General features: G+C 32.1%; 1 protein-coding gene across 1 annotated transcript in view; it reads right to left on the bottom strand.

Moving 5' to 3' along the window:
• The window catches only part of LOC140442220 (dynein axonemal heavy chain 10-like), a 657,946-nt gene that overhangs the window by 341,702 nt on the left and 299,750 nt on the right, over positions 1-16,494 (bottom strand). Inside the window, 1 exon segment of the mRNA XM_072533298.1 lies at positions 7,000-7,239. Coding sequence (XP_072389399.1) covers positions 7,000-7,239 — 240 coding nt within the window.

The raw sequence follows: 16,494 nt of genomic DNA, 5'->3' as shown, positions 1-16,494 counted from the left end.
GGAATAAGCCACAATTAAAGGTTAAAATACGTTTATTGACGTTTCAATTTCCACTTCGGAAATCGTTCTGAAAATACAAACATTAGTCAATTTACTAATGTTTGTATTTTGAGAACGATTTCCGAAGTGGAAATTGAAACGTCAATAAACGTATTTTAACCTTTAATTGTGGCTTATTCCCATTTAAATATAAATTAATAATCTCTTTAGTTTCAAATAGTATGTAATTAATGTCCCTTATATAAGCATCAAAAACACAATTAACAGCACAAGTTGTCCCTCAATATTTCTAATAAAAAATATTTTTAATAGTATTAAAAATAAATCAGAAATTGTTAAAATTATGATTAAATCAGAATATATTGAATATAGAATATAAAAATATAAAGTATAACGAAAATATAAAAACAAACAATAACAAAAGGCCAAACCTATTTTACAAAAAATAACAATGTTATTACTAGAAGTTAATATGTGCAGTTAATACTAAATTATTTCCTCAACCCATGAGAAGTTGAGTTAGTTCGTTTTCTTTAATTTTCGTTTATGGCTTAGTTAGGAGCTTCGTAGTAGTTAGTGTTGTTTTTATGTCTACCTTAACTTCTGGTTTAGTATTTTCTTTCTCGATATTTCTTGGTAATGGGAGTGAGGATTTCACACAGGCGTTTTCTTCTGATAATGGGGTTTGCGGGGCACTGCAAGACGTCTTTTGTTGTTTTCCTCCTCCGCTTCTGTTAAATCTTTTACTGTATAGGATTTATTGTTTATATATCATAGTGTACTGTTTTTTATGAAAAGTTCTCCTTATTTTGTTGTTTAGCCAAAAATAGGTGCTTCCTTAACGTTTTAGATTCCAGTTGCTGTGTCTTGGTTAAAACTGGTGACATAGAAATCTTTTTTTTTTCTTTTATTTTAAAACTGTTTTTTAAGATGTCGTTCTTCAGCCAGTGGTTTATAAATTCTATTTTTAATGGACTATTAGGTTTGTTTTCCAGCGTACAGTAATGTTTTATATCCTGTTTTAACTCCTGGTAGGAGTTAATTCCCACTAATGAAAATATAAGTATGTGCACAAATCCCTTCAACTGTAACTTTTTTTTAGTTATTTAACTACAATACTGTTTCTATTGCTATCACTTTTTATTTGATCTATTGCTTCTTCTTTTAATTTCAGATTTTCTTATTCTAGCTTGTTATTTCTATTCTTTAAATCTGTTATCTTTATGAGTAATCCCGTTTTGGATGCCTCTATAGCAGTGGCACTAGACAATTGTCTAGTGCCTCGTGGCACTAGACAATTCGAAAAGCTCGGGTTCGTTCGGAAAATATTCCCATGAGACTTTTTGCATACATAATCACTTTCATGAGATACCTAAAAATAAGGTCGCCCAGGCCTCAAACTGAGAAAAACAGCAAAATTACGATTTTGCGCAAAAACACGAACAAAAAATATTGTTTTTGAAATTATTAACTGCCTTAATTTAGGTTCAAGCCTTCCTCTACAGCCCCGATGAAAATTCTGGGCTTATTTTATTTTAAAAGATTGTTTTTAATTGGTAATGAAAAAACGATAAATTCCCATTAAGTGTGTAAATTCAATTTCAAAACTTCTTCTATCAGCTCCAGATGAAAATTCTGGGCGTATTTTACTTTAAAACATTGTTTTTAATTGTTAATAAACCGCATATGGCAGTGCGTGCGTCATTTGTACAATGAGAATTCAAACGAATTCGAAAATCTCAGAGTATTTATTTCGACTGATTTCGAATGACAATAGGATCAAACTCCAGGAGACGAAATCCATTCTGGGCACCAAGAAGCTCGAGGAATATCGTCGTTATCATATTCATGTTTAACAAACTCGAAACCCCTAGTAATGGCCGTTGGCTGATTTAAAATGAAATTAACATACTCCAGAAGACGAGGTTCTCCCTATGCACCAGGTAGCTCGAAGTCCATCGTCGTTATCATATTCATGTTCAGCAACCTCGAAAACCTCAGAGTAATTTGTTTCGATTGATTTTGAATGGAAATAACATAAAACTCTAGGAGACCAGATCCACCCTCGGCATCAATTAACTTGAAGTCCATCTCAATCTTAATATTTGTGTTTAAGAGATTTGGAAAACTCTAAGTAATGACTTTCGACTGATATTGCATGAAAATAACATAAAACTTCAGGAGACGAGGTCCACCTTGAGCACCAGGTAGTTCGAAGACCATAGCTGTCATATTATCGCCGTATTCAGCAACCTCGTAAACCTCAAAGTAATCACTTTCGACTGATTTCGAATAAAAATATTAAAACTCTAGGAGACAATGTCCACCCTGGGCACCAGGTTTCTTGAGGAAGATTGTCGTTATCATTAATGTTCAAAGACTTTGAAAATCCCCCGAGTAATGACTGTCGACTGATTTATGAATGAAATTAACAACCAGGTAGCTCGAGGAGAATCGTCGTTATCATATTCGTATTTAGCGACCTCCAAAACCCCCCAAGTAATAAAATTAAACTCATTCCTGTTGATATTTATCGAGTTGCAAAGTTTTCATTTTCTATGCACTTTGCAAATGCATTTTTCTTACGCACAAAATGCAATTTTCATTTTACAACCATGAACTTTGTTCACAAAGTTTCCTTTTCTGAATCACTTTTCTAAATCTAATGCAAAAAGTTGCATAGAGATTCATCTTACTGCGGAAAATTGGTATTTTTAGTGCTTCGTTTAGTCGCCTATATAGTAAACTCTGCTTTTCGTTTATAGTACGTACCTAGGAAATGAAAAGCTGCGAAAATAATGATATCAAAACCAAGTAAATCACTCTGACAAGTCACTTTTTACAAAAAAAGCTTACAGCTTCCTGTTATATCTAAATTATTTGAGAAGTTATTTGCAAACAGAGTTGGACCTGTTAGATAGGAAGAATATACCAACTTAGGTTCTAAGAAAACCACTTAAATGTTAATTAAATATATAGGCTAGTTAGTGTTATAGAGAAATTTCTAGTACAAAAAGGGATATTCAAGAATATGTTTTAATGTATCTCTGGTACATTTGATAAGTTATGGTAGGATCCATTAATTTGTGTTAAAATTATATTTACTAACTCGATACATCCATATCTTCGATTTATATTTAGTAAGCAGTTTATTTAAACTTAAACAAAAAGAACAATATTTTACAATAAAGAAAATTCAAACGGGGGTAACACAGTAAAGTGCACTCTACTTTCTGAGCTATTGTATGTTTGTAATCCATCTAAAATGGAAATAAATAGAATTTCTATCCACATTCTATCATGATATTGCTATAATAGCCAGTAGACAATAAAACTATAAGCAAGCAATAATAACATTATTGCTTGCTTATAGTAGTAGCAGTAGAGTATATGAATATAAGTATGTCCAAATGGACTTTATATTATGTATAATAAAATATTAAAAGAAATACAGTTTCATACACGATTTGATTTTATGTATAGTGCCTCTGTATATTCTCTTATACGTATTTGATCTTAACAGGACTCATCAAAGGACTGTTACGGAAACTCTGAACGTGAAAACAATATTTCCCGTCGAAAAGAAGCAACAATAAAATGGCTTTAGTATGGACGCTATAGCGACCTCCAGACTGTTGCTTTAATCTGTGCCTTCTAAGAATTGCAAAGCAAAATAGACGGTGCTAAAAGATGTAAAGAGACAAAATGGATAATCTAAAAATAACATTCTACAAAATATCTCCTCATATAAGCAAAAATCCTTGGCGAATTGGTTTCTATACGTAAAACCAAATCTTAACTGTCTTTCTTTTATGAGTACAAGAAACCCATTTGCCTAGGATTTTTGCTTAGATGAGGAGATATTATGTTGTGGAATGCAATTTTTAAATTCCCCATTTTCTCTTTTTACATCTTTTAGCATCGTCTGTTTTGCCTTGCAATTCTTAGAAGGCACAGATTAAAGCAAAAATTTGGATTTTGATTTCGTCAATAGAAATCTTCGGATTTCTACTTTCGTGATTTAATAAAATAATAATTTAAAAATAAGTCCTTAAACCAGTGTGTACTTATGATATAAAACTCTGGAGGTACTCTATAGAAATAATATCATTACTCAACGAATTCATATTAAAGCCCTTAGAGATGTAGTAAATGCTCCTTGGTACACTTAAAAATGAAGACATCCATTCCATAGGAACCAATATAATAAAATAGTTAATAAAGAAATCAGAAGATTTGTAAGTAATCGTACAAAAAATTCCATAACCATACCAATAATAAAACTATTTATTCACTGTACAATACGGGCTTAACAGGAAGAGTTAAGAGTACAAGGCCTTTGATCTAGTATATTATTTAGGGTTAGATATGAAAAGATAGATTATATTCTTTTTTTTTTTATTTAAACAAATATACCCGCATCAACCACTAAGGGTTATTACCGGGGGGACATACACATTCAGTAAGATACATATTGTTCCATAAAAAAATATTTTTTACAATCTGGTATATAGTTTAGTCATTTTCAGATAACTTAATAAAGACTGTAACTTTGACATTAGTATACTTTTTAAATTATCACTAAGGGGAACACGCGATTCTTTCGTTCTGGTACACTGGACACTCAACAATTATATGTTTCACTGACAACTGTGTGTTGCACTTGGTACACATCGGAGCAGCCTCCTGGTTGAAGATATGCTTGTGTGTAAGGAAAATATGTTCTATTCGGAGTCGGTTGATGATGACTTGGTCTTTTCTATTATTTGGTAAGATGAGTTTGGTTCCTACTTGACTTAGACATTGTTTGAATAAGAAGCCTAATGGATTCTATATATGTAAAATAACCGTTGGGGTCCCACTGTAATATGAATGTGCTGGCCATTAACTTTTTATGTGTTAACTATTTATTGTTGAGAACTTGATTCTTAGTCAGTTTCGTCAGTAGAAGAAGAACTGTTAAGAAGCAGTTTCTTCTTCACTCTGGTGATTTTGTATTTAAGAATATATAAAGTTTAAAATTTCTTTTATTTCTTGGCTTTCATTTGAATAATTTTTAACAATGCGTTCAAGATGTTTTGAGTGAAGGGAATTTGCCAGAAAATCACATATAAGTAAGTGTAAAGGAAAGGTTTCTATTTTCAATTTTTTCTTTAATTTGATTTAGAATAATTGGAATATCTTCTTGGGTTTTAGGCGTTTTCTTAGGTTTTTGAGTATCGGGAGGAGGTAGGTCATTTTCAAGAATTTCAGGAGAGGATATTTGTTTTTTAGTTGCAGGAGTAATTTCAGTGTTTTTTCTATCGCTTTCAATTACTAAGGAATTATCTTGGAATATTTTTGATTAATTCAAGATTTGTAATTCATTGTTTGTTTGTGAGAAAGTGGTTTGGTCCTTTGTAGCTGATGCGTGATTTTGTATGGTATTGGGTTCTGGTTCCATTAATGTTTCGGTATCTTCTTGGTATTGGTTTCGTGGTTGATCTTGTAGCTGATTATATTTTTCATTGGTAGAGTTATGTATATTCACGTGGTGGTCAGTTTCCATTTGATTAATTGAGTTGCTTGATGATGATAAAGAAGGACACTCAGAATCGTGATGTCCGACAATCTTGCATTTGGAGCAGTTTAAACCATCTATGTATAGTCGATATGATGTATTGTCGAATGAGATTAGAAATGAGTTAGGAATTGATGCATTTTCTAAAGGACTTATGAACATTTGCCTCCTAAAGCTGAGTACGTGGCTGTATTCTGAGTCTTGCATGCCTACTCGTAGAAACGTCACGTTGGAGGCAGATTTTATACCCATAGTTTTTAAGTGCTCTTTAATTATGCTATTAGGTATAGTAGGACATACATTAGATATGATGAGTCTCTGGGTAGGGGTTATAAGTCTTCTTACTTCAATCTGGTTACCATCAATATTTATATATTTGTGGGAGCTAAGAAATTGATCAACTAGATATTTATAGAACAAGTAGATGCAGATGCGGTTGTTTGCTATTTTGGATGCCCAAACAACATTTTTGGGCTGTACTATTGATCCAACAGCTTTTATATATTCCAAAACTTTTATTCCTTGTATGGTTGAAAGTATAATACCTTGGTCTTTTGAAGAATATTTGAAACTGTTTAATGCATTGGAGTAAGATATATGTGACGTAGTGGGTATATTTCGTGAGGTAGTAGCTGATTCCGGTTCATCCATCTTGCCGCTGAGAATTTACGTACATTGGCACAGAGGATCTGAAGCCGGACCTGGCCACTTAATAAAATTGAACAGCAGCCTAGCCTAATTACTTGTTAGAAGCAAGAACCAGCAAAAAGTTTGTCGATAATGGATAAGTTGAATTGAAATCGATAAAATATTTTGCCTTTTAAACTTCTGATTTTAAGGTTATTAATAATGCAGTTTTGTACTCACAGAATTCTACGATTTTCAGTACACTGTCACATTTAACTTTAAGTTGCAAACAGTATAAAAATTAAATTATATTTTTAATTTTAACTACCAGTAATTAACAAATTTGTCAGAACCGATATAAAGCTGTATGATCTGCTAGATATCGGGGCAGGACTCCCAGATTATATTCTTAAATATATTATATAGCTAGATATTGTTTCTTAATATTAGAGTAGAATAAAATTATTTATTGATCTAAAAACAATTAGTTCGACTAAGCCCAAAATTTCTATCTAACTATATGTTTTCAATAATTGTTTATATTTATAAGCAGAAACTTGTTTATGCAAAAAAGTTTATGTATAAATTAGATATATTTAGATGGCACAGATAAACATATTTCGAGCATATTTAGTACATTTTCACAGCCGTCGATAAATGCCTAAACCAATAATAGGTGGACCTATCCACCGTATCAAAAATAATGTAAGTTAATATTTAATGTATTAGATTTAGGTTATTTTAAAACCGTAAATGTCTATAGTTTTTATATTATTTTCTACGCTATTATTGAATAATAAAAATATACATACATATTCTACAGCTCCATTAAAGTCCGGGTACCCAACTCGAGGACAATCCATTCCAGGAAAAAGATCCTTGATGAGTCCCAAAAATAAAGGAACATCTTCAAATACAAACTTTGGGTGATTCATATCTCGTAAAGCTCTCATTAGTACTAGTGCCTCTTTAATATCTGGAGATGCTCGTTTCAAAACTCCTGCCATGCGCAAGACAGCATTTAAGGCCCTCAAACCCCAATCATAATGGAACTGAAATGTAATATATATATATCACTCGGATATTCAATCAACGATATTACACTTGATATTTTCGATAGAGCTATATGTGCTTTCTGTGACTTTCCGGGTAGAATAATTATTGTTTAAAAAAAAACCATTGTTTTGACGATGTTTCGGCAAGGTTATACTTGCCATTATCAAGTGAGATAGTCACGCTTTTCTGATTATGCTTAAACTAAAAAGTTAACTGTGGCAATAGTAACTGCTACCTTGCCAAAACGTCGTCAAAACAATGGTTTTAATTATTCAACATGGAGTCAAACCAGGAAAATCACATATACATATATATATATATATATATATATATATATATATATATATATATATATGTATATATATATATATATATATGTATATATATATATGTATATATATATATATATATATATATATATATATATATATATATATATATATATATATATATATAAAAATTTATCTTTAAGGAATATGACCGTTTAATTTAATATAAAAAAGTGCACTCGTAAGTGAATGGGATGTTTTCGGTCAATTTGGAGATAAAAAAGACAAGAGTTGTGCTACTTTATCTATTTAATAAAGACGTTTCGCCCACTGTTTAATGTTAAATTAAAAAAAAATTAATATAAAATTACGGAAATTGGGAATCTTCCGGCGTTCTGTATTTCTGTGTTTTTTTTTTGCTGATGTATTTATTAGATTAATTTTTGATGTTTGCCTTTTTGATGTTTCTTCACATTAATACAATTTTAACGCTACAGATCTTTTAAAGGTAAGATCATTTACTTAATTGTTTCTCATATTAGATGTATCGCTAATAACACTCTTTTAGATGAACTGATGATGCTCATTAAACAGTGGGCGAAACGTCTTCATTACATGGATAAAGTAGCACAACTCTTGTCTTTTTTATCTCCAAATTGACCAAAAACATTCCATTCACTTATGAGTGCACTTTTATATAATATATATATATATATATATATATATATATATATATATATATATATATATATATATATATATATATATATATATATATAATATATATATATATATATATATATGATATAATATAATATATAATAATCATCATTTGTAGTTTTTTTCTTGTGTGCAACAACAATTCTATGCAGATATTCTTGTGTTTGGTCAATATATGTTAAATTGCAGTCTTTATAATTTGTTTTATAAATAACATCCGACTGATGATATTGGGATTTAATTTAAAAAAATATTTTTCAGATGATTTTGGCGATTTATGTCCAACATTAATTATGTATATATTTTGCCAATATTGTCGACATTTGTTTAAAGAATCCATTAATGAATGGTAGGGATGTATAATGTGTGTATGAATTAGTAATGTATTATTATTGCTAGGTATGGTTAGGGTTTGTTTTGGATTGGTATTGGAATAATTAAATTGATTTCTGAGAATGCAACTTTATTTTTTATTATTATTTTTTTTATTTTTTAATTAGACAGTTGTAAAATTCTGGTGGATAATTATTTTTTCTAAGATTTTCGAAATGGTATTGTAAGCTAGATAGCTTAGTTGCTCTGTCAGTTAGACTGCATATAACACTTCTTTTATGGGTAGGTACGTTGGTACTAAAATTAAGATATCTTCCGGATCAAAGATCTTTTGTAAACCAGTTAGTTGTTATCAGTCATTTATTATTGTTATACTCTAAACTTAAATCAAGAAAAGTAATTTTGTTGTTTTCTTTTAGTTCATAAGTAAATTAAATGTTAATGTAAACATTGTTGAACATTTTAAGAGTATAATCGATTTAATGATCCAAAATGCAAAGTAAGCAGTCATCACCCTATCTGGTTGTAGCACCACCTCTGGCAGAAATTCAAATAGAAGGCTCCCTGGCCTTCACAGTCACATTCTCAATCTACGGCATTACCTATATGGCCAACCCATGGTCATTTGACCACGGTAATATCTATTGTGGACTAAAATGTTGTCTATGCTTTATCCTTTTTCCCACTATACCTGCATCCCCATGAGACAACCTGCAATTATCTCAAAACCGTTGGAGAAAACAGAAAAAACCGTATTCCAAGCTGTAAGACATCTTGCTGAAGGATGCATGACCACACCATACGGGGTCCCGAAAGGTTTCCTCCGGATACCAGGTGACATCAAGTCTTACTTGCTCAAGCGGGTGGTCATTTATTCTCTAGCTACTCGTGGAAAATGAAACCATTGGTATGGAACTAACAGTAAAAATAGAAGAAAAAATGGATGTTCAGGAGGCCGGTAAAAGTACCCTTGAAAAGACAACTTAAAAGTAGGAGAAGAACAGTTCTTATATGGCCTCAAAATAAACTCGAGAGCAAAAGGAGGAGACTAAGTAGCGGGGCCCGGAAACATTTAGAGCGGAGCCTAAAATCAGGTACACTTTACGCAAAAACACTAGAAGAGGTGCTATAAATAAGAAAACCTTCGAATGAGAAAGAGAAAGAAGAGAATAAACCTTCTATCACCAAAACTCCTGGAATAAGAATCAGGTCAGATTCAAACAGCCCTGAGGCTGCGCAGATGAAACGATTTCGAACCAAGACGATAAATAAAAAATCTTAAACTAGAGAAATCAAGGTATGAATAATTCGCTAAGTACCCAGCTAATAGATAATGATAATCTTAGAATGCTGCAGAAAGTCATTACATAAGCCGTCGTGGATCTACTCTAAGTGATCGAAGAAGCTGGTTTGCCCAAAACTCAGATATGAACTGCATACATACCTAACGAAGAAAAAGATACCTCAATGTCTGCTGAAAAAATGCTCCAATAGGGGTCCGAGGATATATAACTAGAAAGTACTCAACTGCGAGAAATCTGGTTCAGGAAATACCTGGACTTTCTCAATAGACGATCCATGTATAAAGACCATTAAGAAATTAAACTTCAGGCCATTCTTCCACTTTGGTGAGATCTTGTGACCAAAAGATGCCAGGAGAAAGAAGATATTTTTTGCCTCTGAGCAATCAAAGCCGAAAAAAACGAAAGCAAGAGGAGAAAAACGAAACTCTTTGGAAATAGATCAGCCGAAGAAAAAGGGGGAACATCCTCTTCCTCACAAGATAAACAACCGCAAAAACGAAAAAAGAGGCAGCTGAAAACCTTTCCTAAGGGCAAATTTCGCAGAAGATTCGCAAATAAAGCTACATATATAGCACTGCTTTGGGAGTCTTGGTGTACTGAGATATACCTATTGACAGCCTAGGATCCGTATCAAATAAGGTACGTAATGGAATAAAACCCAGAGCGTGTATTATACTTAAGAAAGACAATAATTACATCTTACTTCTAGGTCTCTGTACGGAAAATGTGATTGCAGCCCAAATCACTATTTGGGAGGAAGCAGGCAGACGGGATATAATCGAATGCTCGGCATGGACCAGGTGATAGAACAACAAAAAGTAATCAAACATCGTAGAAAGAATGGACTACAAGTCATTATTAGCTATCATATCAACTTACATCACATGAAGAAGCAAAAGGACCAATAAACTATATTATAGGAAATATATTAAATAATATTATACAGTATAATGGGTAGAAAACAGCACAATACAGTGGTAGGTGAATTTAGCGGGGATACTCTAAATGTTAATGGTACTAGAATAAGTAGTTGAATATAAACAAAGTGAAATGAAAATTGCCAACGGATTCCTTCAACACCGAGATATTGACAAATATACGTAGACACAAAATTCATGAGGTCTTCAATCTATCATAGACTACACGATCGTAAGACAAAAGACAAATATGATTTTACAAGATGTATGAGTACACAGAGGAGCCACTTGTGGCAGTAGTCATCACTTATTAAAAACCAAGACCATATTTGGAGCAGTGAAACCACAAATTTAAAGGAAGAATATGAAATGGAGAAATTACCAGAAAAGCGATACAATCTAAAGAGCCTAGAACAAGAAAACGTGAGAGAATTATATAGAAATAGACTGGATAATAAGTTGGAAATTAAACAATTCAATAATAGAAAAGTTTATTACAACCATATTAAAATGTGCCTAAAGGGTGCAGCAACAGAAACCATTGGATGCCCAATTGAGAACCAGAGAAGACTCTGGACACTTGGTGTGGGTGGAATAAAAAATAGAGCAAAAATAAAAAATAAAAGAGATAAATACCAAAAAATTTAATAGAAAGAACGACCCTAAAAAACTAATATATGTACAAGGAGACATAAACGAAAGTGCGAAGAATAATACGTCATAAGAAAAACAAACGCCTAGCAACAAAAGTTTAACATTTACGACAGGAAAATGAAAGAGATATAATCTTACTAATTACACCTAATAAATGGGACAAGTATTTTGAAAAACTTTTATATTAAGACAGACCAGATTTCAAAGATAAAAACCAGACCTATAATATAAATATCCTAGCATCACCTATACAAATAACATTAAAAAATTGGAAGATATATATAAATCGTTAAAAAATAACAAGGCAGCTGGTCCAGGAAATATCCCTGCTAAACTAATAAAATACGGCATCGCAAAATTATTTAAAAGGCCAGCCCAACTTTTCCAAAGTTGCATTAACGGAGCGGAAATACTAGAAGAATGGAAGACATCATTAATATCTACCATTCACAAGAAATTCAAAAGTAACGACAGTGACAACTATAAAGGCATCGCTGAACAATCCATCGAAAAAGTGATTAAAGGTAGAATAGAAAATAAATACAAAGATATAGAAGCCGAAGAACAAGCGGCATTCAGGGCAGGAACAAACTATATTGATCATTGATTCTGCCTTATACAGATTATTGAAAAGAAAATTGCCGTTAACCAAGAAGTACATTATTTACTGTATGTAGAATTAAGAAAAACATATGATAGTATCCCACAAAATAATGTATAAGAAGCATTGCAGAAAACAAAGAAATATGAGTCTAATACGAGTAACGAAACAAATGTATGTTTATTCTAAGGTAAGGGTAAAAATTGGAAACAGCCTATTTTTCTTCTTCAGGTGCCATCTCCGCGACGGAGGTTGGCAATCATCATAGCTATTTTAATTTTTGAGGCAGTAGTTCTAAATAGTTGTTTTAAGCTGCATCCAAACCATTCTCTCAGGTTCTTAAGCCAGCCTATTCAAGGCATTCCAAATCATCAAGAGTCTTAAACAAGCAACGCAAATGCAAAAATATGGGATTGCAGTCAAACAAGAATACTATATACACATTATTATAAGCAGATGACCAACTAGTAATAGCACGAGAGTATAAAGATATTGAATATAGGATAAGTTAATTAGTCGAGGAATATAAAAAGTAGGGACTTAAAATAAACATTTTAAAGACGAAATATATGTGTGTCAGTGGGATACAACATAATCTTGCATTGAAAAATGGAGAAACTATCAAACACAGACGATAAGTACCTGGGTATGACGATCACAACATCACAAAAGAGGAGAATGTAGAAGACAAAAATGGTATAAGAAAGAAATAACCAAGGAAAAAAAGGAATCTCCCGTCGAAATAATATACTTTTGGACCAATCAAAACAAATAGTAACAAACGTAGGATATATAACATAAGCATTTAAAGTATAATCACCCACAGCAGTAAAGTATGGCAGATAAAGGAACGATACAAGAGAAAACTCGAGGCAACGGAAATGGATTTCTGGAGACGTTTGGTAGGAAAATCAATATTAGAGGGAGTTAAAATTAAAACTAGGGAGACTAACATTAAAATAAGAGAAATCATAAAAGTAAAGCATACAATAGTAGAAGATATTGGTACTCAATAACAAATGTTCAAATAATGCTCGAAGATCGACTTCCAAAACAAATCCAAACATGGCAACCTTATGGTAAAAGTAAATTAGGAAGACCTCGCCTCAGTTGAAGAGAAGGAATAAATAGGGAAATTAGAGACAGATAAATAGAGGAAAACCTATGGACAAATCGAGAAAAAAGGCGATTAAGAATCGGAAGATGTAGGAAAATATTTTAAACCGATTTATATATATATATATATATATATATATATATATATATATATATATATATATATATATATATATATATATCGAGAAAAGGAGTACGACCGTCAATCCAATATAAACTTAGGAAACACTCGAAGAGTGGTGGGTTTTTCGGTCAAAGTGGAGAAATAAAAGACAAAGAAGGTAGCTACTTCATCTATTTATTGAAGACGTTTCGCTTTCCACTCAGAAAGCATCATCAGTTCATCTAAAAAGAACAATATGAAAAACCAAACATCCATAGAAAAGTTATAACATGTGTGTTACCGTAAAAAGACATGTAGCAGTCAATGATATTCAATGTGTGAAAAAGCTTACGACAATGGACATTTATGACGGCATGTTTCGAAAGAGCCAGTAAGCTTGGATCACCGACACATGAAAGGTTATTACACTTATATGTAGGTAAACCACACTTAATTAGCTACAGGTATCCGAAATGTACAAATTAGGAAGGATATCGAACCGAATTGAAAGCAAAAATAGGAAATACAATTAGTAATATCAATAATCAAAACATGTTTAGATATTACAGAAACAAATTATCGAATCATGGAAGCAATTCTCACATCATACCAAAAAAAAGTTCGAAAAATTAAAACAAAAAGTAATGAGGTGTCTGAATAAAGCTGAAGAGTTGAGGAACTGGTAAATATACAGGATAACTCTTACTAAAATAAAGAGATAAAAAGAGCAAAAAGGAAATCTTGGAGAAGGTTCTGCCAGAGTATTTCAGATATACCTGTCAGTACTAGAATTCACCAGATTCTTTCCAAGAATCCAGCACAGGGACCATTCCTACTTAAAAAATATCAAGCATAATCAGAATAAATAAAACGGCGCTTGACACTTGGAGAGTGACATTTAACTTTGAGATTTATGTCGGTCAGCAACCTAATTACCCATTCAGAATAGATAATTTGACACAAGCTGTTTTTCAAGTCAAATTAGTTTTGAAACAGGCAGAAATTTTACTTTAGACCATTGATTTATTCGTCATCATTACTGGCTTGATAACCCTTTTTGGATCTTGGCCTGTTACAGCATTCTTTCTCATTCTGATCTACTTCGTACCTTCTTTTCGTATTTTTTTAAGATTATTATATCATTTTCTATTTGTTCTACATATCTCAGCTTCGGCCATCCTCTTGTTACAGCAAACGCCAGTTAACTTGGCGACGGAATACGCACAACGTCGCTGAGAAATAGATTATGTTTACGCCCCATGATTCTCCTATTGGTTTACTATTTCTGATAAGTAGTTTCAGTGACGTAACGGTATAGTTCAAATAATTATTACATAATTAAAAAAGTAGTTATATTTTTTAGTCAATTTAAATAAAAAGCCACTGGTTTATAATATCTCTTTAATTTAACATACAAACACAATAATAATTATGACTGAATTTAATTAACAAATAAAACTATGTTGATATTGTCTTTCATATTAAATGAAGGGTATTGTATAAATAAATATAACACAGTAATTATTTCATTTTGATATTTTGTTTTTATTATAACACTAAAACGAGTAACAAATTTAGAAAAATGGTAACTGAAAATAATTTTCTAATGGTTAATTTTCTTCATCTTTATCATCACAAGAAAGCTCTGTACTGGAAGATTCGCTGTTAATATTTATAATAATAGGAGCTATTTCCATGGCGTTATCAACCACTATCTCGCTGTCCATGTATTCATCTTCCTTCTTAATGACATAGTCACATCGTTTTCTCCGTTCATTTTATTGCACCAATTTTATTGAACTCTTCCTCAGCCAGTTTTTGTACGTCAGCTAATTTAAATGTAACGTTTTTCTGGCTTACATTATTTTTGAATGTAGCCCATATAAGTTCAATCGGGTTTAGGTTAGGATGGTACGGAGGTAAACGCAAAGGAATATGGCCATGCTCGCGTAACATTTCGTCGACCTTTTATTTTACATGACGGGGTTTATGCTATTTAATGGTTTCATATAATTCCGGTTTTAAAGCGGTGGGTATAAATGGAATATTTTTCTGTATTAACCATTCTATCATTTCATTTTTTTTTGAGTTTGTCTTCAATATCTCCACTGGCATGCACTATTATTAGTCATTGACCTTTAGAAATATTAAAAAATAATCCCTTTGGTGATTCGTCAGTCCAGTTCTTCGAAGAATTACGACCGCTGTGTAAGTAAATCTCGTCAACGTACACAATTGGCCTATTTTGAGTACGAAAATGTTTGATTTTCCTGAGATATTTTATTCTCAAAGCTCGTATTTCACTTTTTTCTATAAGCAATTTTCGGTTGTTTTCGGTTCTTCTCCAACGAAATTGCATTTTGCGTAGAAGTCACCTTAGCGATGTCTATGAGATTGTGATATCCAAATCGTTATGAATTTTTGTTTTAATTTTTTTACCGTAACCCGACATTTGTCTGTTTTATAAAATTCGTAGATTATTCTGCAAATGTCTCTTGTTTGGTATTCCGGCAAATCTATGATTGATCTCCTTACTCATTTTTTGCTTGGACTGGCAAACTGGACTCTGTCGGTATTTTTCAAAGAACATTTTGCATCTCTTGTTATCCTTTCGATGTTCTGATGGAAATTCCTGTAAAAGTAACTATGGTGATTCATTTTATTTAGTATGTAAGTATAAAAAAGTCTATATTTACTGCCATACCGAAAGACAGTACACAATATATTCATGTGCTAATAGGTGTAATAATTTAAGTATGTTAAAAAATGTCTTTCAATTATTGAGAGTAAGACCGATGTACATACAATAATTATAATTTCATAAATTTTTGCAAATATGTTCATTTAAAGTGCTATGCCGTTGCAAACTTAAATATTTTGGCCATGTTATGCGACACCCAGAGAGATATAATATACTCCACTTAATAATACAAGGCAAGATAGACGGAAGAAGAGTGGACAGGTCAAAGAAGAACGTCAGGGCTTAGAAATCTAAGAGAATGGTTTAACAGATCCTTTGCATCCCTTTTCCGAGCTGCCATCAACAAAATTGCTATAGCCAATTTGATAGCCAACGCTCGATAATCGAGCACGGCACATGAAAAAGAAGAATGTCATAAGTCTGAAAAATAATAGCCGCACTTCACTTTTGTGTTATGCACCTGACTACTGGGAGGAGACTGATGATAACCACCTAATCCACCTTAAGCGGACTTCAATTTTGGATTTGTGCGC

The sequence above is a fragment of the Diabrotica undecimpunctata genome, chromosome 5 (assembly GCF_040954645.1).
Source record: "Diabrotica undecimpunctata isolate CICGRU chromosome 5, icDiaUnde3, whole genome shotgun sequence".
In the NCBI taxonomy this organism is placed as follows: Eukaryota; Metazoa; Arthropoda; class Insecta; order Coleoptera; family Chrysomelidae; genus Diabrotica; species Diabrotica undecimpunctata.
Note: the sequence above shows the minus strand (reverse complement) of the source record. Positions and strands in the feature narration are given on the sequence as shown.